The 25,467-nt window shown below is 37.4% G+C and overlaps 1 protein-coding gene across 1 annotated transcript in view; it reads left to right on the forward strand.

The window, feature by feature from the left end:
• Khdrbs2 (KH RNA binding domain containing, signal transduction associated 2) overlaps positions 1-25,467 on the forward strand; it is a 225,098-nt gene that overhangs the window by 140,775 nt on the left and 58,856 nt on the right. Inside the window, exon 4 of the mRNA XM_008846524.2 lies at positions 5,391-5,473. Coding sequence (XP_008844746.1) covers positions 5,391-5,473 — 83 coding nt within the window. The remainder of the gene's footprint in view (positions 1-5,390; positions 5,474-25,467) is intronic.

Here is a 25,467-nt window from a genome sequence, read left to right on the forward strand (position 1 = left end):
ATCTACCATTTAATAGGCTCTCTCTTCATTCTATTGAACTTTTCCTTCACTATAGAAGAGGTATTTAATTTCATACAGTCATATTTGTCTAAGGTCTTTGATCCATTTTGAGTTGATTATTGTGCAGGGTAAGTGATAAGAACTAGTCTACATGTGAGTGTCCTGTTGGTTGAAAAGGCTTTTTTCTCCACAATGTTTTTGACACCTTTTTCAAAGATCATGTTGCTTTTGTGCTGGTAACATCATTGTTTTTCTCACTGTGGTTCAGTAGTGCAGTTTGATATCATGAACAGTCATGTCCCTAGCACTGTTCCTTCTGTGTAAGATAGCGGTGGCTGTTCTGCTTCCAAATGAATTTTATGGTTGTTTTTCTTGGTTTCCCTCAATCTGTAGATCGATTTCAATAATGCAGTCATTTTCACAATGCTAAATCTGCCAATCTGTGAGTATGAGAAGTCTTTCATTTTCTAGTTTCATCTTTGATTTTTTTCAATGGCTTAAAGCTCTTATTTTAGAGATGTTCCACATACTTGGTTAGATTTATTTCAAGGAATTTTCTTTGCAGCTAATGTGACTTGGGAATTTTTTTTTCCTTTGGCAACTGTGTTATGTTGGCTTTGCATCCTGATGTGAGGCTTAAAGTGTTAATGAGATCTAAGATTATTCTAGTCTTTCAAGTATGGTACTTTGTCACCTCATTTCCTACTTGAATCACATCAATTTTTTCCCTTATTACGGTACCTCAGACATCCAGTAGCATATAGAATAAGAGCAGAAAGAGCGAGCACTATTTTCTCATTCCTGTTATTACGAGAATAGGTTCAGTCTGTCACTTTTTTAGGTTCACCTACCGATTTCTCATTAGCCATTAATTGTGAGGCATGATCCTCCTGTTCCTAGCTTCTTTAGTGTTTTTAATCATGAGGAAATCGTGAACTTTGCCTTTCTCCATCAGTTGAGAGGATCATGTGATTTCTGTTCCTAGATCTATGTATGTGCTGTATTACATTTATCGATGTGAGTATGCTGAACCATCCTTGCTTCCCTGGAATGTAAGCAATTTGGTCATGATGCAAGATCTGTTTATTGTGACATTGAATTTGATTTCAAGTATTTTAATCAGAAGTTTTACATATATGTTCAACAGATATATTGTTTTATACTTTATTCGCTCTGTTCTTATCCATTTTGGTACCAGGATAAGCCTGGTTTCATGCAATGAGTTTAATAGCATTTTTTACCTTTCAATTTTATGTAACAGTTTTTTAATTAAATTTATTTATTTTTAGGTATATGAGTGTTTTTTCCTGCACATATGTTGGTACACCACATATGTACAATGCCCACAGAAGCCAGAAGAAGAAGTCAGATCTCCTAGAATTAGAGTTACAGACAGTTATCAGGTACCCTGTGGGTGCTGGGAACCAAATCCCAGTCATCTGGAAAACCAAGAAGTGATCTTAGCTGCTGAGCCATCTCTCCAGTCCCTTATGTAACAGTTTTAAGAGGAATGGTGTTAGCCCTCCCATAGCTGGAGTGTCCCCCACTTGTACTTAATGCTCTCTAGTTGCTAATATTTTAGCAGGGGATATCTTCCATGTGTCCTGGGAGTGGGGGACACTACCACAGCCCTGAGATCTATACAACTGGTCCTGTCAGTATACATTCACAACCCTGTAAGCATTAATCACCCCACTGGAGGGATGTGGCTATGGATGTCAGGCATTCCACTAGGGCTTCAAGGTTCCCAGACTATAGCAATGAACCTCACAGCAGATGGCTGATTCTGGAGGTTGATTCACCAGCTGATCTTGGGCTCAGAGCTATCTAACTCTAGTATACTACTTCATTGATGAGGTCTTCTTCCAGGCACCAAGGGTGGGGGTACAGGGTACCTGCCTCTACACACTCCACAGCCTGCTCTGAACCTCTTGCTGCTTGTACTTTTTATCTTCCCAGCATCTAGACTTCCTGTTCTTTATAACTGTCTTCCATAGCTCTCTGATCCTGTGACTGTAGCAGATTGAATTCATGTTCTTTGACTTGTAACTGTTCACCATTTAAGAATTGTGTTGCCCACTTTAAAACAATGACTTCCTTCTCAAGGTGACTCAACCATGGCCCTCTGAACCAAGAGAGCATCTCTTCACTGCTGACACATCCCACTGGTGAAGTCACCATCTCAACCAGTTCTTCAGTGGATTTGAAGTGCTGGGAGTGCTGGATTTGTCTTGTGGCTGGAAATGCTAGGTTCTTTTCAGCAAGCCACAAGGCTGCTTCTCCCTCCCTCTCCAGGAAGCCCTTCAGCTGAGGCTGTGTTCAGAGTCGCTTTCTTCTTTTCGGAGCCTCACCCTGCTGTTTCTCTGAACATCTCAGCTGTCCTATCATTCTTATTGTGGATTTCCAAACCATTCCATTTTCCATTTTAGAGTAGAATCTACTTTTTTCCTGTCCTGACACTTCCTCTCCAGGCCACTTGGAGGCAGCATTGTTCTAGCCCACCTTCTTACCCAGAGGTTACCCTATGCTCCTGTACTCAGTCAATGTAGTATGAATTCTAAATTGTACTATGAATTTTCTAGTATGATGCCTAGGAAATCAGTTCAGCACATGTTCCTCACTTGTCCTTCAAAATGTTGAATCTGAATGTAATGAGAATAACCACAAAAATTCAGAAAGTGGGATAATCTACAAAACTATTCATCCAGCATACCCAAACTCAGAAAGTGGGACATAATTATCAAGTGAATCTATCACTCTTGGTAATATTATAATTTTAAAATATCTGAGTTGTGAAAATAATTATTTAACAAATATTTGGAATAACTGAAAATTTTTGACCTATGACTTCACAGTATTGTGAACTATTGTGAAATTGGAGTAATAATAGTATTTTACTTATTTAAATACAGGAATGTCCTTATGGCATGACCTTTAGTACTTCAGTAATTTAGTATTAGCCTCTATAATTGTAAGGGGTAATAAATTTAAAAAATCATCTTTTACTGTATGTCAGAAACAACATGAATAATATTGGAAGCAGTAAAATATTATGTCTTTAAATTTGATGTTAATTTTTTCTGAACAGTATTTATCACTTACAAAAACTAGGCCTTTCTTCACATAATGATATGAAACCATTATTATATTATGACATTTTATTGATATACTGTTTTTATGTTTCTAGAAATGATCTACAAATGGTTTTATATATATGTATCAAATAGGTAAGATGCCAGCAATTGGCAAATCTGTAGGTAAAGGATAGGTGAGTTTTTCTCAGGCTCTCATTTCACTGTTTCTTTACATTAGAATTTAAAATTTTCACCTCCTACCCCTAAAAAGAGCTGAGATCGGGAGAAGGCATATAATGCAGAAAAGGAGGAGGAAAGGGACTCTCTCTAACATACCTCTTGATAGAAACTATTAAAGAAATGTTTCAATCAAAAAGTGAAATCGAGAAAAACATGGGTCTGGTATAGGGGAATCTGTCAAAGCGGTCTTAGGAGCCAGGCTCAGCGGATCATGTCTCTAATTCTGCACTCAAGTGGCTGAGGTAGGAGGGGTTATTGTAAGTTTGAGGCCCATGGGAGCCACATAAAGAGAGGATTTAGGAAAACTCATCCACCTGCAGGCCTAGCAACCAAAGGATTTAAACTCAAGTGCAACAAAATAATAAAAGAAAAAACTGAAAGAGACTCTCTCATTACCCTGTAGTGCAGCTTTGAAATAATCCATGTGTAAGTCCTTTGTATGTTACAAACTATATTGATTATGAACGCTCTTTCATGAATAATATTTTGAGGATAACTTTTGAATATTTAATCTTTTTAAAAAACGAAAGAGGAACAAAGAATAGAAAAAAAATCACATATAAGAACTATCCCATACTTTACAACAAAAATGTAATGAAATAAGATGGGCATGGTGGTACATGCCTTCAATCCCAGCACTGGGGAGGCTGAGGCAGGGAGATTGGGTCTCTGTGAGATCAGGCCAGCCTGGTCTACATAGCAAGTTCCAAGGCAGCTGGGGCTACAGGGAAACTTTGACTCAAGAAAAATGTGATCATGTTGAGAAAGTTAAAGAAATAAAATTCAGATCCAGAATTTGTTATATGTAAATAATAGCATTACCTAATAGGAAAACTGAATGGAAGAGAAGCAAAAAATAAATTTTCCAATTTTTTAAAAAAGTTTCCTTCAGTTGATAAAATATCAACTTTCAGATTACATGGTTTCAAAAATTTCAATTACACTAATGAGAAAATTTTAATAACTTGAAATACTCCATTTTAATTTCTGGAACAACTCAAAGGAGAGATTTGTAAGTCCCTGAAGTGAAGTGTAAACGGTAGGGTAGGCTGGAAGTGTGTTCCAGAGAGAAAAATGTACTGGTAAAGATCTAGAGGCAGAGGTAGGAGTAGTCAAGATGGATGGATAGGGCTTAAAGTCAATGACCACAAAGGGGGGTAGAACTAAATCACTCACAGAGTGATTGATAACTGAAATGTGTAATTGGTAGCTTGCTCACAAGCTCCAGAAGGACAAATCTACAGTTACTTTGTCAGCATAATTTCATCAAACTCAGCACACAACATAATTTTATTTATGAGATTTAAAAGCAATAAACATTACAACAAACTAAAAGGTACTTTAGTCACTCACTCCTTTGCTCTTTCTGTTTACTTACGTATTTGTTTGTTTAATGAAAGAGGGGGGACCACAATTTAAGGATCCTGTACTTTTATTTTCTGTCTCAGTAATGATTTTTATTAGGAGAAAAAAAGTACTCTGATTAGGATTGCAAATATTTTATTACGACCCCACTGGGCTATTGTTCCTAGCTACTGATAATGCATTTTTAAGTGTTTGTTTCATTTTTTAATCATGTATATGTGGTTTTGTGTCTGTGTGTGGGTATGTGCATGTGAGTACCTGTGCCCATGGAGGCCAGAGAGGGTGTCAGATCCCCTGGATCGGGAGTTACAGACTACCCAACCTGAGTGATAGGAACTGAACTCTTGGTCCTCTGCAAAAGCAGTTAAGTGCTGTAAACTGCTGAGCTATCTCGAACCCCGACTCATAGCTCAAAAAGTAAAATATGTTTAATTTCTCAGCTGATTTTTCTTTATCATGCATCAATGTTAAAAATAAATCGTAGACTAGGCATTCCTATATCTTTGTTATGCTGAGAGTTTAATTAACAAGTATTAATTCTTGACCCTTATAATATTCAAGCATATGGGGGGCTTGCAAATATAGTCAAGTATAACCAAACATAGAAACTAACCCAAGGCAACCCAAGGTCACATGGTATAAAATCTTAAAAACTGAAAATAAATCAAAACAGATGGATCATTAATAGATGTTCTATCACCTTCATTTCAGGGGTACGATGATGGCTATGGGGGGGAATATGATGACCAGACCTATGAAGCTTATGATAACAGCTATGTGACTCCAACGCAAAGGTAAGGCAGCTGCTGTCTAAGTAACGTTTCTCAGGATTATCTCTGATCCTATATTGTTTGATGAATGTGAATATTATTCACAACTATTCGTAACTATTAGGTATGTGAGAGTTTCAAGCAGTTGGCTTAATCTCTATTATCCTTCTAAGTTATTCAATTGCTTACCAGAGTGTGAGAGGTAAAGTAATTTTGCCATTGGAAACAATAAAACAATAGCATGTAACTTGAAACTGGATGATTATCATAGCCAATCAACTCATTAAACAAGCTTGTATTTAAGCACTGTTGTTTTTAGAGATTAATGAACTTGTAATTAGGATAACAACAAAGCAGGCGCTTGCTCCGTGTGGCTTTTATTCTAATGTGCAATTTTCATTTGTAAAGCAAAACATAAGGAAATGTTATTGGCATACTAATAAGAGACAAATTCTTAAAATATCTTAAATAATCAAAACTCCCTTTTTTCTTCATCACTATATTAGGTATTTTTCTGTTCCTATGATAAAATGCCATGACCAAAAACAACGCAAGGAAGGTTTATTTTGGCTTATGGATCTAGAGGGTTAGACTCCATCATGGTGGGGAGGCATGGCCAGCAAGCATCAGGAGCAGGAAGCTGAGAGATCACGTCTAAACCACACACAGGAAGCAGAGTGAGAAAGAACTGGAAATGGGCAAAGCTGACAAATTCTCAAGGCCACCTGCAGTAACATTCTTCTTTTGGCATGACACCACATTCTAAAAGTTCTAGAACCTTTCCAAACAGCACTACCAACTAGGAACTAAGGGTTCCTGAGCCTAATGTTAAATGTCTCATCCAAACCATCACATTCCAATCCCTGTTCCTCACAGTGGCTCATGGCCATAGCATAATGTAAAATGTATTTAGTCCAGTTTAAAAGCCCCCACAGTCCTTCACAGTCTCAGCACTGTTCAAAAGTCCAAAGTCTCTTCTGAGACTCAAACCAATCTCTTAACTGTGACCCTATGTAAAATCAAGAAAAAAAATTACATACTTACAATATATAATGACAGAGAATATACATTCCCATTCCAAAAAACAAGAATGGGGTTAAAATGAGAAAATGCTAAAACACAGGGCAAATGCCAAAATGTGGAATTCCATGTCCAGGGGCTAGGGGTTTAGTGTCATAAGCTTAGACAGCTCAACCCCTCCAACTTTGCTACCTGCAACATACATCTCTCCCTTGATCTGGTTCCACTCCCTCTATGCAGCTCTCCTTGGTAACAGGCTCCAGCTCTGGAATTTACAACATCTTGTGGTGTCCACCACAACCCAGACTGCACTTTTGCGGTTTCTCACAATAATCTCTCACAGTTTCACAAGGATTCCCCTGCCATGCTCCCCAGCCTCAGCAACATGATTCCTCTCTAATTTGTGAAGGAAGAATTCATGACACCCTAGCTTGCATCTTTCGTCCTTACAAGCCAATACCATGAAGACAATACTGTCAGGTTCGGATGCCAGCTAACCCTCACTCCCTTTGACCATATTAGCTATAGATTCTGTATGCTGAAGCAATTGCTTTCTAGGAGCAAGACAACCCCTTACACATTGGAAACTTAGCTGAGTGGAGTCTTGCCCTGAAGACACCTTTCCTATTGTTCCAGTGCAGAGCAGGAGGCCTCTCCTTGTTGGAGGTAATCTCCTTAACAATTACACCCTCTCTTTCAGCACATGCCTGGGCTGTAACATTAAGCTTCCTGGTGCCCTTTTCACTCCAAGCTGTACATTTAAAAAAAAATTCTTTCTTCTTTAGTTGCTCTTTTTTATTGTAAACCCACATTAGAGTTATCATTAACAACTATACCACAGAGTCAATGTACGGATGTACGTTACTTTGAAATTTCCTCTACAAAAGAAATTAGTCCATTACTTTTAAATTTAGCCTCAAGCACGTTATTATGGAACAAGGGAAGAAGGCAACCAGATTCTTTGCCAAAATATCACATGAATGGCCTCTACCCTAGCTGCTGTTAAAGCCCTTGCTTATCTCTGAAACTTCCTGAGCTAGACCTCTACATTCCATATTCATCTCAGTGATACTGACCTCCAGGATCCTACTAGGATGGTCCGTTAAGTTCTGATTAGAGTATTCAACTGCTTTTCTAGTTCAAGATTCCAGTCTTCCACATTGTTCCAAAATCAACATGGTCATTGGTATAATCAAAACAAAAAAAGACCAAGCCAACTTATAAAACAATTTGGACTTACAGCTTACAGTTCAAGATGGAGAATTCATAATGGGGCAGGGGGGTATGGCAGCAGACTGCTGACATGGGAAGCTGAGAAATCATATTTTGTCACATAGGAAACTGAGAGAGAAAACTACACATAGGGTGAGGTATAGAACTTCTCAATACCTGCTCCCAATGACATACTTCTTACAGCAAGGTACAACATTTTAAAAGTTCTATAACCTTCCCAAACAGCACAACTAACTGGGGACCAAGCATCCAGATATCTGAGACTGTGAGGGTACTGCTCATCCAAACCATTAGTCTCTATGATTATTGAATACATGTCTTTAGATTCACCCCAAATTAGTGATACTAATTGTTTACTACTTGAAAGTCAGATTTATAGAGATACCTCTTACAAATGATAAAATTAATTCAGTTAGGGAACTGTTGTATGAGTTTCACAAGTGCGAGTAACAGCATAACCTGCACCATAAATAACATACATCAAGGAGCATCACATGAGCCCCAAAGTTTGCTGGTGGCTGTTTGTTATCAACTTTTCCCTCTTCTTTCTGTACACCGTGGAATCCACAATCTTCTCTTTGACACTGTACTTTTTCTAAAACGTCGTATAAAGAAGCAATGCAATAACCATTTTTTTTCTTTTTTTTTTTGCATGTTACCATGAATTTGTTGTATAAATTAATGAGGCTCACTATGGCATTTCCACACATATCATGTTAACCTTCTGTCCTCCTTCCTTTTCTTTCCCCATTTCTGATCCTTTAACCAGATCCTTAGTCCCTCCACTATGTTAAGTCTTTTCTTGTTTCTGTTTCTACGTGTGAGAAAATAAACAATACTTGTCTGTGATTCTAGCTTATTTCACTCAACATGATGATCTCCATTTCCACTTATTTTCATGAAAAGAAATGGATTTTGTGCTGCTTTCTAAATGAGTAAGACTTCACTGTGTGGAGGACACAGTGTTTTCTTCCATCCATCTGTTGATGGGCATCTAGGCTGATTTCACACCTTGACTTGTGAATTATGTCCCAGTGAGCATGACCAGTTAGGCACCTTTTTCAGATGCTGCTTTCATTTTTGTGGGACACATACGCAGGTGTGATAAGGATGAACAATATGGAATACATTATTTTTTGTTTTTGTGTTGGATAATTTCCATTCTCACGAAGGTGAGATTAGCTCCCCTTGTAATACTGATTTTCATTTTCCTAATGGTTAAGAATGTGGAGGAATTTTTATACCTTTATTAGATATTTGTGTTTCTTCCTCTTTTATTACAAGTACCAATTAAAATAATTGTCCCTTTTTTCTTGGGTTATATTAGTTAACTTCTTTTAACCTCTTCATCTGCTCTGGCTATTGGCTATCTGAAATGAAGAGCTAGCAGAGGTCTGCTTCTATTGTGAAGGGTGTTCCTTCCAACTCTTTGGATTATTTCCCTGTGTTATACATGAAGAAAGTTTTTATTTTCTGGAATCTTGTTTGTCAGATCGTTTTTTTCCCTGTTAATTTGGAGTCTTATACCCAAATCAATTGTCTGTGCTCGCTAATACTCTAAAGTGATTCTTTTTCTTTTCCTCTAGTAGTTTAATTTTTAGGTCCTACATTAAGATTTATAACCCATTTTGAGTTGACTTTTGGACAGGGAGAGAAATAGGGATGTGGTTTCAACCTTCTGCTTGAATATCCTGTTTCCCTAGAGCTCATTTGTCGCAGGGGGAGTGTGCTGCCTCCAGTGTATTCTATGATATATTTTGGTAGCCATTTAGGCTAACTATGTGAAGATCGATTGCCTGGTCCTCTGTTTTGGTCCCTTGATCTGTATGTTTGTTTTAAGCCATGACCATGTTATTTTTAATTCTTTGTTATGATGACCACAGTGTTGATCTTTTAAAAATCAGGATTATTCTCTAAACTTACTGTGTTTCCTTATAAATTTTAGATATTTTTTAGTTCTATAAAGAATGCCATTGATATTTTGATGGGGATATCATTCAGAATTTAGTAAATGTATATAATGTATTTTGATTACATTCACTCCCTACTTCTCGATTATTACCTTCCAGATCTAACCCCATTTCCAATTCACTCTGAACTTTGTTTCCTTTTTAAATTTTTTAATTGTTATAACCAACCAGTCCAATTTTGGTTGCCCTTATACTCACTGGTGGGGTGTCATAAACTCGAGAGTGTTGATCTACCAAAGGCCACATCCCTAAAGAAAACAGAAGAAATCATCTGTCCAAAGCTCTAGCTATGTGTGTGTGAGGACAGGGGACAGGGGATGCGGGGTGATTCCTGAGCCTCTTCACCCTTCATGCTGGTTGTTGACTGACTTGATCTTGTGCAGGTCTGCAGCTGCTGGGAGTTCATGAGCATAGTGAACCTGTCTTGTCAAAAGACAGTATTTTACTCAGGTCCTCCCTGACCTTTGACTCTTAAATCTTTCTGCCCCCTTTCACAGTAGTGCCTGAGTATTGGGAAGGGGGCAATATGAATGTCCCATTTATGACTAAGACTCCACTAACACTTATTCTCTGCACTTTAACCCACTGTAAGTTTCTGCATTAACCACCATTCACTGCACCAAGAAACTTCTCTAATGAGGTCTGGGAGCTGCATTAATCTATGGGTGTAGAGAGAAAAATTTAGAGGGCAGCTAGATACTGTGACCATTTAACAAAATACTAGTAGGCTCAACCCTGTGGTCTGTGAGCACCCCAACCATGAGTTCTTGGCCAGAATTATAGTACTGGTTATATGTTTCCTCCTGTGAAGTGCACCTTAAATCCAATCAAAAAGTGGTTGGTTATTCTCATAAAGTTCACCCATCTTGCCACAGTGGTCATTATTGTAACTCACAGGGTACACAGCTGGTTGAGATTGTTGATGATTTTTTTTTCTTCCAGCAGCCTACAGAGCAACTTCCAGTGCTGTGAAAGCTAGCCATCAATGAGGAAGCTTCCAAGTCAGTATTGACTTGATTTCTCCATGTCTTATGGTCAAAGTGTATCTGTGTCTTCAAGAGTACGGTCTTATACCACCAATATTTGGCGAGCATCCAAAGCAATGATAATAAACATTCATATATATATATATATGAATCTTGTGAAATATTTTCCATATGGCCTCTTCAAACATGTTTGGTGTTCATTATCACTACTTCCCACACTCCCTCTATCCTTCCCTCCCTCACTCTCTCCACTTAAACCTCCACCCTGTTATTCCTCTTTAATATTAATTCTCCCAATCCACGAAACTGGAATTTTTTTTTAACCTTTTATGGTCTTCATTATTTATTCAGTGCTTGCAATTTTTACAATGGTTTTTCTTCTTTACTTGCTACATGAATTTTTATATTTATTCATATTCTATCAATCTACATTTTTATATAGGATAGAGATGGAGAATCAATATGGTACCCAGGCTGTCCTCAAACTCATGGTCCTCTTGCCTCAGCTTCCTAAATGATGGGACTGCAGGCATATGCCACCAAGCCTCATTATGCAGTGAGGTTTCTTTGTATGAATGTATCAGGTTTTTTTGTTTTTTTTTTTTGTTGTTGTTGTTTTTGTTTTGGTTTTTTTGAGACAGGATCTCCCCGTAGCTCCAGCTGTCCTGATACCCTGAAAAAAATGTTATGAGAGAAAAGAAAAAGATGATGGCAGGGCAGGTGTGAGTGGCTTGAAGATGTAGACAGAGTGGTCTTTTTTAAAAAAATGTGTTTTAGAAAATTAAATCACTCAAGTTTTTTCTTTAAAAATTTACAATTTTCTTGCAGAGGACTCAGGTTCAAGTCCTAGCATCCAGCATGACAGTTAAAACCCGTCCTTCACTTCAGTTCAAAGGGATCAAATGCCCTCTTATGGCCTGTGAGGGCATTGCATGCAGCCTGTGCACTTACATACATGCAAACCACACATGCATATAAAATAAAAATAAATAAAATCTTTTAAAATAAAAAAATAAATGACAATAAAGAAAGATTGTCAGAAAACAATCTTTTCCCTTGTTTTCCCTTGTTTTCATTTATATATAAAAAGATACTTTCTTGGGAGTTGGAGAAATGGCTCAGCAGTTAAGAGCACTGGCTGCTTTTGCAGAGTACCCAGGTTTAATTTCTAGCACCCACATGGTAGCTAACAAGTGCCGTTTACATTTCCAGGGGATCTGATCCCTTCTTCTAACTTCTGTGGGCATTGCATGACATGGGGGCACCTATCTACATACATGCACTCATACACATAAAATGAAAATAATAAATGAATTAAAAGATTATCCAGTTCTACTGCCTTCTCTCTATTCAACTTTCTGTGGTTAAATTCTTTCAATCGATCTTCCCAAGCTCAGTCAAATGCTAACTACTCTATAAGGTCTTTCCTTAATCTTTTGTTCAGTAATAACCCTTTTTTATTGATTTTTTTGTGTGCATTTCATACAGAGCATCCCAAACAATCCTATTCATCTTCATAACTGCATCCCAAATGGCACCCTCCCACAGTCTCCCCGATCCCATGCAAATACACACTGGAGCGCATATACTCGCTCATCCCTGTTACTGTCCACTGTGTTGTCATTGCCCCCAGCCATTCCCTAGTCCAAATCTATTCACTGAGTCTACTAAGCCTATATCTAGAGTCCCTTGTTTTAGAAAGATCAGCTCTTCCTCATCTACCAGCAATCAGTTGCCAACATTCTTTTAGATAAGATTGGGGTCTCATGTTCATTTTCCCAGTTCTATGCTGAGTTACTGTCTGGGAGTCTCTTGGGCCACCCTGGCCAACAACTCAAAAGAAGGAATCTCCTGTCTGGCGTTGTTTCTTGTTATATAGCCTTTAGCTATACACAGGGACTCTTAATAACTGTACTGATCACTTTAATCTTTGGTTATACTTTCCTTTTGGGTATCTAAGACCATACAGTTGGCCCAAATAAACTGATTTATTTTTACTCTTGAGGTCATTAGAGGATCTGTTCATCATGGGTCACATTAGCATGGGAGGACCCCCTGGCTCCTTCCTGTTACCAGTTCCATCTATGTGAAGATAAGTCAAAGGTCCTGTTCAACTGTGGCTGGCTTCACTTGGAAGCATGGAGGAAATGTTTCCACTGTGTTGACCCCCTCTTTGTAGACTGGACACTGTAGTTCAAGTCCATCTCATGGAGTCTCCATGACCTCCCTGAACAAGAGGACAGGAGACTCACCACAGTTACAGAACATTTTGAGAGATGCTCCATAGTCCCCTGGAACTTAGTCGACTTTGGAAGGCAAGGAGCAACAAACAACTGTCCTTTAAGTCCCTCTGACCAGATTAGTATAGGCCTCAAAGTATGGCTGTTAAACAACCAAGAAAGTTAGTTCCACCAGTCTGGTACTTTTAATTACCATGCATTATGTAGATAAAGCTTGGGTAAAAACCATACATTCTGAGATAAACCTTAACTAGACAGATATTTTGTTCCTTGAACTAGTTGTATGTATAATTTTTCGGTAGGTTGTTGGACTAATATGGTTCCCACTATTTTTTTAAACTAGCTAGGCATTATTTGTCTCTCTCACTGTCTAACCCTTCTACCATGGTTTCCTTATTTGAAGTGCCCCCAGTTTTCCCATTTCTCCCTTAATAATACCCTTCTCCTATGGCCCCCACCTCTCTTGAGCTCCTACTTTCCCTTTATTCACAAGAGCCATTGTATAACCATCCCTACACCCTCCCATTTAAATAACCCCATTTTTATCCATATCTCCTTTAGTAACACCTGTCTCCTACAGTTCATCTCTCTCAGGTTCCTTCTTCTCCTTTACCTCCCTGGTTCCTTTTCATTATCCTGGTTCCTGTAGTTATGTCTGGATATATACTCACTTATAAGGATTTGGTGCTAGGATCCACATATGAGGGAGAATATACATTTGTTTTTCTGAATCTGTATTATATCACTTAATATAACATTTTCTAATTCCATTCATTTACCTGCAAATTTCATGATTTCATCTTTCTTTACTGCTGACTAGAACTCCATCGTATAAACGAATCACATTTTCATTATCCACTGGTCAGTTCAGGGACACTTTGGTTGCTTCCATATCTTAGCTATTGTGCAAAGAGCAGCAACAAACATGGATTTACAAGTGTCTCTACAATATGATGAGTTCTTTGGGTATATGCCAAGGAGTGGTATAACTGGGTCAAATGATAGGTTCAGTTTTAGTTTTTTAAGGGTTCTCACACTGCTACCATAGAGGTTGAACAAGTTTGCAATCCCACCACCAGTAGATGAGCGTTCCCCTTTCCCTGCATCCTCTCCAAAATTTGGTATCATTTGTTCTCTTGATCTTAGCCAGTCTGATTAGGGTAAGATGAAATTTTTAACTGGTTTTAACTTTCATTTTCCTAATTACTTAATGATGTTGAACACCTTTTAAGATGCTTCTTAGTCATCTTTATTTCTTCTTTTGAGAACTCTCTATTCAGCTCCTTAGCCCATCTTTTAATTGGGTTACTTCCTTTTGTGATTCTTTGTTTTTTGAGTTCGTTATATATTCTGGATTTTAGACCTTTGTCAGATCCGTCACTGTTGAAGAATTTCTCCCATTCTGTGGGTTTTCTCTTCACTTCCTTAGTTGCTTCTTTTGATGTCCAGAAGCTTTGTAGTTTAATGTGGTCCCATTTGTTGATTCTTGACTTTGTTTCCTGAGCAATTGATGTCCAGTTTAGAAAATCCTTTCCCATGCCTATATCTTGTAGGTTATTACCAATGTTTTGTTCTAACAGTTTGAGTTTCAGGCTTCACATTGAGGTCTTTGATCCATTTGGAGTTGACTTTTGTGCAATGTGAAAGATAGGGGTTTAGTTTCATTCTTTTACAGGTGGAGATCCAGTTTTACCAGAGCCATTTTTTGAACATGCTGTCTTTTCTTCAATGAATGTTCTTGGCCCCTTTGTCAAATATCAGGTGGCTGAAATTGCATATACTCCTAATTACATTCTTCAATTTTCTTTCATTGGTCTACAGGTCTATTTTTGTGCCAGTACCATGTTGTTTTTATGACCATAGCTCTGTAATATAGTTTCAAATCTGCTACAGTAATCCCCCCAGCATTTCTCTTTGTGTTCAGGGTTGCTTTGGCTATCCAAGGTCCTTTGTGCTTCCGTATGCATCTTAGGATGTTTTTTTTCCAATTCTGTGAAGAATGTCCTGGGGGTTTTGATTGACATTGCATTGAATCTATAAATGACTTTTGGTAGGATGGTCATTTTCACAATATTAATTCTTCCAATGCATGAATGTGAGAACTCCTTCCAACTTTCAGTGTCTTCCTCAATCTCTTTCTTTAAAGATTTAAAATTTTCATTGTAGAGGTCTTTAACGTGGTTTTTTTTTTTTTTTTGAGACTATTGTGAAAGGGAGTGTTTCCATGTACTCTTTCTCTAATTGTTTGTTATTGGTATAGAGAAAGTCTACAGACTTTTGTAGATTAATTTTGTAACCTGCCACTCTACTGAAAGTGCTAATCACTTCTAGGAGTTTTCTAGTGGAATTTTTGGTATCTCTTAGATATAAAATCATATCATCTGAAAAAGGGATAATTTGATCCCTTCTTTTCCAATTATTACTCCTTTAATTTCCTTCTCTTGTCTTATTCCTCTTGCAAGAGTTTCAAGCACTATGTTAAAAAGGAGAGGAGACAGTGGGCAGCCTTGCCTGGTTCCTTATTTTAATGGGAATGCTTCCAGTTTTTCTCCATTTAGAATAATATTGGTTCTGGGTTTGTTGTATATTGCTTTAACTATGTTGAGGTATGTTCCCTCCAGTCCAATTCCCTCTAGGACTTTGAACATAAATGCATGTTGAATTTTGTCAAAGGTGTTCTCTGCATCTATTGAGATGACCATGTGGTTCTTGTCCTTTTATATGATTTATGACTTTTATTGACATACGTATATTGAACCATCCCTGCATCTCTGGAATAAAGCTGACTTGATCACGGCAGATGATCTTTTTGACGTGTGTCTGTATGAGGTTTGCAGTATTTTGTTTAGAATTTTTGCATCTATATTCATTAAGCACATGCGTCTATAGTTTTCTTTTTTGGTTGCATCTTTACCTGGTTCTGGTATTAGGGTGATGCTGGCTATATAGAAGGAATTTGGAAGTTCTCCCTCCACTCCTATATTTTTGAATAAATCAAGTAGTATTGGCTGTAGATCCTCTTTAAATGTCCAGTAGAATTCTGCTGTAAATCTATCTGGTACTGGGCTTTTTTGAGTTGGGATGTTTTGTATTACTCTTTCAATTTCCTTATGTGTTATAGGTTTGTTTGAGCTGTTGATCTCTTCTTGATTTAGTTTTGGTGATTTCCATGCTTTTAGATACCCTTTCATTTCTTTTAGGTTTTCAAATTTAGTAGTGCACAGGTTTTTGAACTGTTCCCTTATAATGTTCTGGGTCTTTCTGGTGTCTGTTGTGATGTTTCCCCTTTCATCTCTGATTTTGTTGATTTGGAGGTCCTCTTTCCTTCTTTTGGTTACCTGGGCTAAGGGTCTGTCAATCTTACTTTTTCACAGAACCAGCTCTTGGATTCATTGATTCTTTGTTTTTTGTTTTAATAATTTATTAAGAATCTCATACATACATATAAGATGTTTTGAACAAATCCATGCCCACTTCCTCCCCTCCAACTCCTCCCATATCTCCCCATCATTTTTTTCTGATAACTTCATATACTCTTTTTTCTTCTTTTTTTATGGGGCTTTTCTGATTCTTTGTATTGCTTTCTTTGTTTCTATTTCATTAATTTCTGCTCTGATTGTTGTTATTCCTTCTCGTCTGCTGGGTTTGGGTTTCATTTGTTGTTGCTTTTCAAGTGTCTTGAGTTGCAATATTAAGTCATTTATTTGTGTTTTTTCTAATTTTTGAATGGAGGAACTCAGAGCTATAAACTTCCCTCTAAGGACTGCTTTCAATATGTCCCAGAGGTTTTGTTTTGTTGTATTGTCCTTTTCATTTAGTTACAGGAATACTTTTATTTCTTTCTTAATTTCTCCTTTGACCCATTCATCATTCAGGAGTGTGTTGTTTAATCTCCATGTGTTCATGTAGTTACTAGGGTTTCTTCTGGTGTTGATTTTAAGCTTTATTGCACTGTGGTCTGATAGAATGCATGGAATTATTTCAGTCTGTGTGTATTTGTTGAGCCTTGTTTTGTGCCCAAGTATGTGGTCAATTTTGGAGACAGTTCCGTGGGGCACTGAATAGAAAGTATATTGTTTTGTGCTTGGGAGGAATATTCAGTAGATGTCTGTGAGGTTCATTTGATGTATGATATTGTTTAATTCAGATGTCTCTCTGTTAATTCTCTGTCCTGTTGACCTGTCTAATGGAGACGATGAGGTATTGAAGTCCCCTACTATTAATGAGTTGGGATTAATCTGGGTCTTAAAGTCCTATAGTACTGTTTTTATGAATGGATGCACCAGAGTTTGGTGATTATATGTTCATAATTGTAATATCTTCTTGATCAATTGTTCCTTTGATCAGAATGAAGTGTCCCTCTTTATCTCTTCTGATTAATTTTAGTTTGAAGTCTCTTATCAGATATTAGAATTGCAATGCCTGCTTTATTTCTTAGTACTATTTGCTTGGAATATTCTTTTCCATCCTTTCACCTTAAGGTAGTGCCTGTCCTTGAAAGTGAGATGGGTTTCTTGCAGACAACAAAAAGATAGGCTTTGTTTCTTAATCCATGCAACTGGTCTGTGTCTTTTGACTGGGGAATTCAGTCCATTGATATTTAGTTATTAAATGAAAGATGTGCATTGATTCCTGTCATTTTTATTTCTGTTCACCTTCTTGGTGTAACTGTATGTTTCCACAGTTATACCTTCATTAAGTTTCTTTCTGTTACCCCTTGGGAATAGTCATTCCTTTCTTTAGCTCTTTGTATTGCTTGAAGAACTCTCTGAAAGGCTGGTTTTGTGGACATGAATTCTTTCAGCCTGTTTATGTCATGGAAGATTTTTTCTTCCCACTTTGATTATAATAGACATTTTGGCTGGGTAAAGTAATCTGGGTTGGCATCTGTGGTCATTTAGAACTGGGAATACTTTCGTCCAGGCTCTTCTGGCTTTCATAGTTTGCACTGAAAAGTCAGCTGTAATTCTGATGGGTTTCCCTTTTTATATGACTTGTTATTTTTCTTTTGCAGCTTTCAATATTCTCACTTTGTTCTGTATATTTAGTGTTTTTACTATGATGTGCCATGGAGAGTTTCTTTTCTGGCCCTGTCTATTTGGTGTTCTGTATGCTTCTTTTATTTGTATGGGCATGTCTTTCTTTAGTTTGGGAAAATTTTCTTATACAATACTGTTGAAGATCTGATCCATGCCATTATCCTGAGAGTCTTCTTTTTCCACTATGTCTATGATGCATAAGTTTGGTCTTTTTATGATGTCACAATTCTTGCATATTCCATTCTTGTGTTTTCTTAAATTTTTCATAGTCTTTGCTTGAGTGGTCTGATTTCTCCACTTTATCTTCCAGTCTTGATACTCTGTTTTCTATTTCATTCATCCTATTGGTGAGGCTTTCTCCTGTCATGTCTAATTGGCTTATTGATTGTTTCAGCCTGAGTATTCTTCACTATTTCTAACTTTTCTGAATTCATTCAGAAGTTTATCCCTATCTTCTTTCAGTTCTTTGATTTCTTTGTTTTTGTGTTCTTTAAATTCACTGAATTCTTTTATGATGTTTAAAGCAGTTCTTTTGAATTCCATGTCCTGTATCTCTAGGGGGTTCTCCTTGTACTTCTCTACAGGACTGTTAGTACTCAGTGAGGATATTTTATTTGGGTTTTCATGTTATTATTTTTTCACTGTGACTTTGACATGTGCATTTCTTTTGTGGTTTCTGATTCTTGTGTGAGACTCAAGCCTTCCTTTGTTGAGTTTAGGTCTGCTTCTTTTTGTAAACTTTATGTGCCTTTGTGGTTTACTTGTTGGGCATGAAATGCTGGTTGATCTAGGCTTCAGGTTTTTATATTGGAAGGGTCAGATGGCTTTCATTCTGCTGCTTGAGGAATTCCCACAGAGGCCCAAGTCAGATGAGGATCAGATGCTCTCAGGCTTTGTCCTAAGGTCTGGATCCCTCTAGTCAGCAGGCACAGTATGATTTCAGAGGATTGCTAGGTAGAGGTAGGATTCAAGACTCTCAGACAGTCAGGAACGGAGGCTAGTCTTAGGAATCCAGAGTGAGCAGGGAAAGAGGCTGGTTGCAGGAATCCAGGTTGCGGGTGGAACATCCAGGGATGAAGGATGGTCTCCATTATGCAAAGGTGAGGTAGGTGAAAGAAAAGGCTTTGAGGGCCCTAGGGGACTAGACTGAAGAATAGGGTTGGTCTGGGCACAAAGGACCAGGAAGCAGTGGCGAGTCCAGGCCAAGAGGGCTGGGGTGCCAAGAGAAGAAATGGGCCAGTGCCCACACTAGGAAGAGAGATAGGGTGGGGGAACTGGGAGGGTGAAGAGGTTGTGGGAGCCAAGGCACAGTGGGCATGGTCAGTAATAACGTATTTCTACCCTGAATTCCATTAGCACCACTTACAATGGGAATATTTCTACCCTGAATTCCACTAACACATCTTACAATGGGAATATTTGTGTCTATTATGTCCCTTATCACCCATATCCCTTTTCAATACCCTTGTCTAGTTTATTCTCATATTGCCCATATTACCAGGCACTGAACCTTTCATAGAGACTAGTCTGAAGAGATGGCTTTTGGGTACTGAAGATCAGACTTAATATGTTACACACTTTGGAGAATTTTTTTAAAAGTTAAGCCTCTTCCTTAGTCCTCAAAAAAGAACAAAATTCAGAATTGAATATATCATACTCTTTGACAAAATATGTGTGTTTGTCAGATAGTAAGTGTTCAAAAAGTAGTGATAAATAAAACAGGTACTTGATGGAGGTGTATGTAAAAATCCTCCTATAAACCAATCCTGCTCACCAGATAATAACCTCCTCCTCACCACCCCCACCCTAGCAGAGTCTGAATACATGACTCTGCTAGGTCACATAATAACTGAAGTTTCCCAGACTCACTCAGAATTCAAGGTTGCGGCCCAAATGAATTGGAAGCAGAGGGGCTCCTAGGGGAATTGCTATGAAGGAGTAGATGCCCCAGTTCTGCTCAGCATCACTGCTTTCTGATGTTCTTAAATACTGAATATACAGTAGAAGAAGGAAGTCAGCTCACACTTGACTGCAGAAAATGTTTCTAAACAAACATTCTAAATGTCTTACATTTGGTATAAAGCTATGAATTGTATAAATTTGTAGATTAAGTTCAAGAGGAAAATAAAATTCTTTACTATTTTAAAAAACTAAAAATTAGAAGTAAAGAAAACAAGTTCTGAAATTTATTATAATAATTCTAGTGCAAGTTATAATAATTATAACTTTCTGTTTTGATCCAAATCGTTTAATCAGTGTTAATATAGTATTTAGCACACTAGAAGCTCTCAATAGTCAAGGTCAGCCTGGTCTACATAGCAAGTTCTAGCCCAGTCAGGGCTATAAAGTGAGACCCTGTCTCAAAATAAAAAATAAAAAGAAAGAAAAATAAATTTAAAAAAATAGAGAAAAAAAGATCAATTAAGATGCATTGAATAAATTAATTTAAATAAATAAACCCATCAATGAAATAAATATTATTTCTACATTATTTCCATTAATTTATGTATTTGAGAAGAAGGAATGATTTGCAATCTAGCTGGGGGTGCAGCTCAATGGTAGAATGCTTACCTAGCGCTCCTATGACCCTGGGCTCCCCCCGAAGTCCCCTCCACAAAAAAATCTAGTTAGATAAGCACTTATATAAGTGATGTTTATTCCTGACAGTGTAAGGCCAAAGTAGAAATACTTAATTTTTATGCTATAATATAATATTTTCCCCTCCTTACAAGCTGTTTGAGGACTCATTTTTTGGGGGGAGGGGGAATCTTTTTGAGACAGGGTCTCCAGCTGTCCTGGAACTCACTATGTAGACCAGGCTGGCCTTGAACTCACAGAGATCCACCTGCCTCTGCCTCCCGAGTGCTGGGATTAAAGGCATGCACCACCACGCCCGGCTGAGGACTCATTTTTAACTGAGTGTGTATATTCATATACTTAGAGAGTAATCAAGTGTTAGGAATTAGGTCTTAGAGAAAGTTCATTTTTACAAGACTTTATCCACAATTTTTTTCCAAATACGGTTCCCTAGTTGAACTGTTAAGATAACATTTGAATTAAAGGACAGATATGTTTAAAGAAATAAAATAAAAAGAAACATATGATCATAAAACTCCATTATTTATACACAATATGAATATTTTTGGCAGACAATACAAATATTTGATTTGTTATAGTCAAAACCAGAAGCAATGCTGATTTAGAGTCTTGAAGCCAAAGTAGGAGATGTGAAACCTATCAGAAATCAGAGAAAAGTTACCCCCCCGGTGAGCACAGAATTTATGGAGATTATGAAGCAGAATGTAACTGGAATAATTGTATCACCTTCAACAGAGACTATAGAGGAAACTTACAAGGTACCAACTGTACAAAGGTTCACCTGGAGTTCAAGAGATATAACAACTTTAATTAATCCCCAGTTGTTTTGTAAGGCATCATTACTTCTGAAAATTTTTAAGTGGATCAGAAAAAGAATATATTAAAGAACACTCAGGAGACAGCTTAGCTGGGTGACATTAGCAACTGGACTGGTAAGGCTGATAATGATATAAGGGATCTCTAACCTATCTTTTCTTCTTGATCTCTGTCTATTAAGAGAACAAGTAAAGAAATAGATTGCAGAATTATCACCAACCTTCAAAGCACAGAACTACAATTGCAGTTTCCAGGGTAACTTATTTTCTTGAAGTCTCTGGCTTAAGACCAGTTACAATCTGTGGTTAACACCTTTAATTGGACCAAACAATTTTTTTATGTTCTCTACCCCATTTTTATCAACACTTCAAGGACATTAACATTTTGAGATCAACTTTCTACAATCATGCAATTTTATAAGATTTTGTTAGCATTTCCTAATATAAAATCTATACCAAAGCAATTCATAGATGTGAAAAAATATTGTATTTACCTTGTATTTGCCATATAAATCCACTGCAAATCAAAATCAAAGACCAAAACTGAACTTTGCGGTTTAACAATTTAATTTGGATGTGAAATGTTAAAAAATTATAATTTTTAGAGTAAAATTTGAATATCTGTAACTATCAGGATACATGGGGGTGTGGGGATGGTAATGGATAAGACTCTTAAGGTAATCTGAGGAGAGTGTAGTAAGGAAATTTTCACTTGCAGAGTACCACAATGAATCTATGGATACTCCAGTCTCCTGGGGCCAGTGATCCTCCCAGTAGAAAACAGGCTGGAGTGGCAAGGGCATTGAGGAGTCAAATGGAATAAACCCTGCACAAGATCCAAAATTTGTTTTTAATAAGTCGTGATTGTACAGGTTTGTGTTACTTGCTTGAAGTTAAACACAATGAATTGAAATTGCTATAGAAACCATCACACAGTGAGTTTTTTTTTAATTCATCGAGAGTTTCGTACAATGTATTTTGATAACAGTCTCACCCTTTGAACCTCCCCAAATCCACTCCAACCACTTCACCAGTGCCCTACTTACCTAGTGCCCTACCAACACACCTCCCTCCCTCCCTCCCTTCAAATTCTTTTTTCCCCCATCTTGTATTGCCCAAATACTCTTGAGAGTGGGACCAGCTCTGCCATGAGGTTTTAAAATTTCTATTTTATTTGTGAGAAGGCAACTATTTGTTTTTTGAAAAATGAAAATATACAGTGAACATATGAAACACATATTTGATGAATTAATGGGTTCTGAGACACCCCCCCCTTGTATAACTCCTTGGCTCCTCAATAGTCACAGCCCAAAGGATGGGGACCACCATTTTGTTCATCAAAGTCTTCTTGACAATGAATGTCATCATCAGTGGAGTTGATAACACTTGTATGTTAGCTACCATGTGCTCTTTGGGAGAATTTATCTCTTCTATGAATAAGGCACTAATTTTTAATTCTAGTTCATTTAAGTAGTACATTCAGTTCATTTAAATAGTACATTCAAACACATATCTGTTAAGCACATAGCCTAGACATAGACATAATGACCATAAACACTATCTGAAATTTTGAATTGCTTTATGAATTCAAGAGATAGCTAATATACATCTGAACAGAACAGAAGGAATATGTTTGAACTTAATGCAACAAGAATGTAGGAGGTTATGTTCATGCTTCTCAAAACATCTGACTTAAAAATACTTCAGAGGAAGAGAGAATGAAAGTATTTAGCTCTCATTTCCAGGCTATAAATGTAAAGTGATCCTTGTATTTCATACTAGGAGTTTACAGAAATCTTTCTAATAAAACCTTAAATGTGAAAACTGCAGTTACCAGTAATTTAATAATCATTATGTGATTAAGCATATAGCAGTTTGCCCTGTTCCTTTAAGTGACACTATTCACTATAAAGCTGCTCACCTTCACTTTTTAATTCAGTTCTCCTGTATCTCAATATCGTAGTTCATAGTGAGATTGAATTTACATAGATTATTGGATCTGAGATGTTTTCCCATGGCTTTTACACAAGTCACTTGTATGTTCATGCCATCTACAGATCTCTGCACACATGAAAGGTAGACCGTGCTGTTGACTTTAACAGAATGCAACCCCAGTTCTCGACACACTCATTTTCTTTTATAATCATTATTCCATATACTTATATTAGAGACATAGGATAGCCATTATATGTATAAAGGAAATAATTCTTTTACTCAAAATATTCATTGTATTTAGTTTATTTTTCATTAATTTAAAATTAATTTCAATGATAAGCAGTCTGTTTGATTCCAAAAATCCTGTTCATGATATTCTAACAGGAACAATTAGAAATCCCATTTTCCTAGTCGCATGAATGTTGAGTTTTCCTTGGGAATTAAGTGTCTCAGCTAGTTTAGAACTAGATACACCCTTCAGCAGGAGACATGGAGGCTTTGGGCAAATCACATACAATCAGAGCTTCAGAAATGAAAACAAAATTATGCTTAATTGCCAGAGAACATAACACATTCCTGAATCCAGCAGTAATTCTTTCAGGGGTAGGTGAGAAGTTTGGTACTACCAAAAATGAATAAATAAGTAATGAATGAATGAATGAATGAATGAATGAATAAGTAAAAGAAACATAATTACCATGTAGTTAAACAACATGTCTATGGGGTCAGGAACATCCTGAGTACATTGTTGTCAAGATATAAAATAAGAAGTGGCAGAGACTGCTACCAAGCTGGAGAGCATGCGATTCCACACAAAGAGAAGATCCTTGGCTCAAACTGAAAATATCGTGGCCATCTAGTCTGTATGAGGGAGACACCCCCGTGTCTTATTTATTTACCCCCAACAAAAAATCTGAAAACTAGAATTTGCAGTCCCTATTTCTACATAACAAACAACCCAAGAGCTTAGCAAATTTTTATTTTAATTCACAGATTTTGTGCAGTAGGAATTCCAACAAGGTACAGCAGCAGGGGTTGCCTCTGCCCCACTATATCTGAGGCCTAACCTGCAAAGATGAGTCAGTGATTGGGCAGTAGAATTATCTGGAGATCATCACTGACTTGATGCTTCCATCAGCTGGTACCAGAATTGGGACTATTGTGTAGAATGCATAGTTATGTTTGTGTCCCTTAGACTTCCTCACAGTATGGCAGTTCAGTGTGCAGTGTATTTGTGTCCCAGACTTCAAACTAGAGCTGTTTTGCCTTTTATAATATGTCCTATTTCTGTTCATTATATGCAAATTACAAGCCTAGCCAGATTCAGCAGAGGAGGTGTTAGACTTCACCGGTAAGTGCATGACTGGCATGGTTCAATTATGGAAAACATTATGGCAGCCACTCTTGGAAAATATGCCCTTGGTGCATATGTATTGAATTTTAGATGCTAGAAACTAACTGAAAGAAACTAAATACTTTACAGATTAAACCAAACATATCCTTAAATAATCCTGTCCAGGAAATAATGAAGATCATGTAATCAGTGTACAGAAACTGCTTCCAGGTTTGCAGCCTTAAAGAACCCTTCAGAATGGCAGTTTGAGGACAGTACATGGCCTGCAAAAGATGGTAGGAAGCCCAGGGCACTGTGTGTGACTGACTGCGAAGATACACATAAACATACAGCATGTGATGGCATTGCACTGGAAGGATGGCCCAGAGAACAGGAGATGTCTTCTAAGTGAACAGTTAGAGGCAGTACCAAAAGGCTTTCCAGAGTTGAGGCTTGGCTGAAATTTGACTGGCAGGTACAAAATTTATGCAGCAAATGCACCACTGAGTTCAAAGACAGAGGAATTGAGAAAAATTCACTCGTGAAGAGCCACATGCCCTCCACGTGGGTCCAATTGTAAGGTACTTGGGAGTGGTGAGGCACTGAGTAAAGTGTTGAGGTATAGGATAGCATTTGACAGAGTTCGAAGGTTTCAGGAAACATAAATATTGCAAATCCCAAGTTCACCTTTGGATTTGGGGATAAAATTAACAACAAAGATTGTAAGAGTCAGAGGTTGGGGAAGACTAATGCAAAATGGTGTGTTCTGGACGGGATATGGCCTTTGAATTCATGAACTCACAACAGCCATACAAGATAATGCCAGTCAATATTCCATCTTGATGGGGG

The sequence above is a fragment of the Nannospalax galili genome, unplaced genomic scaffold (assembly GCF_000622305.1).
Source record: "Nannospalax galili isolate Female #2095 unplaced genomic scaffold, S.galili_v1.0 scaffold582, whole genome shotgun sequence".
NCBI classification, from domain to species: Eukaryota; Metazoa; Chordata; class Mammalia; order Rodentia; family Spalacidae; genus Nannospalax; species Nannospalax galili.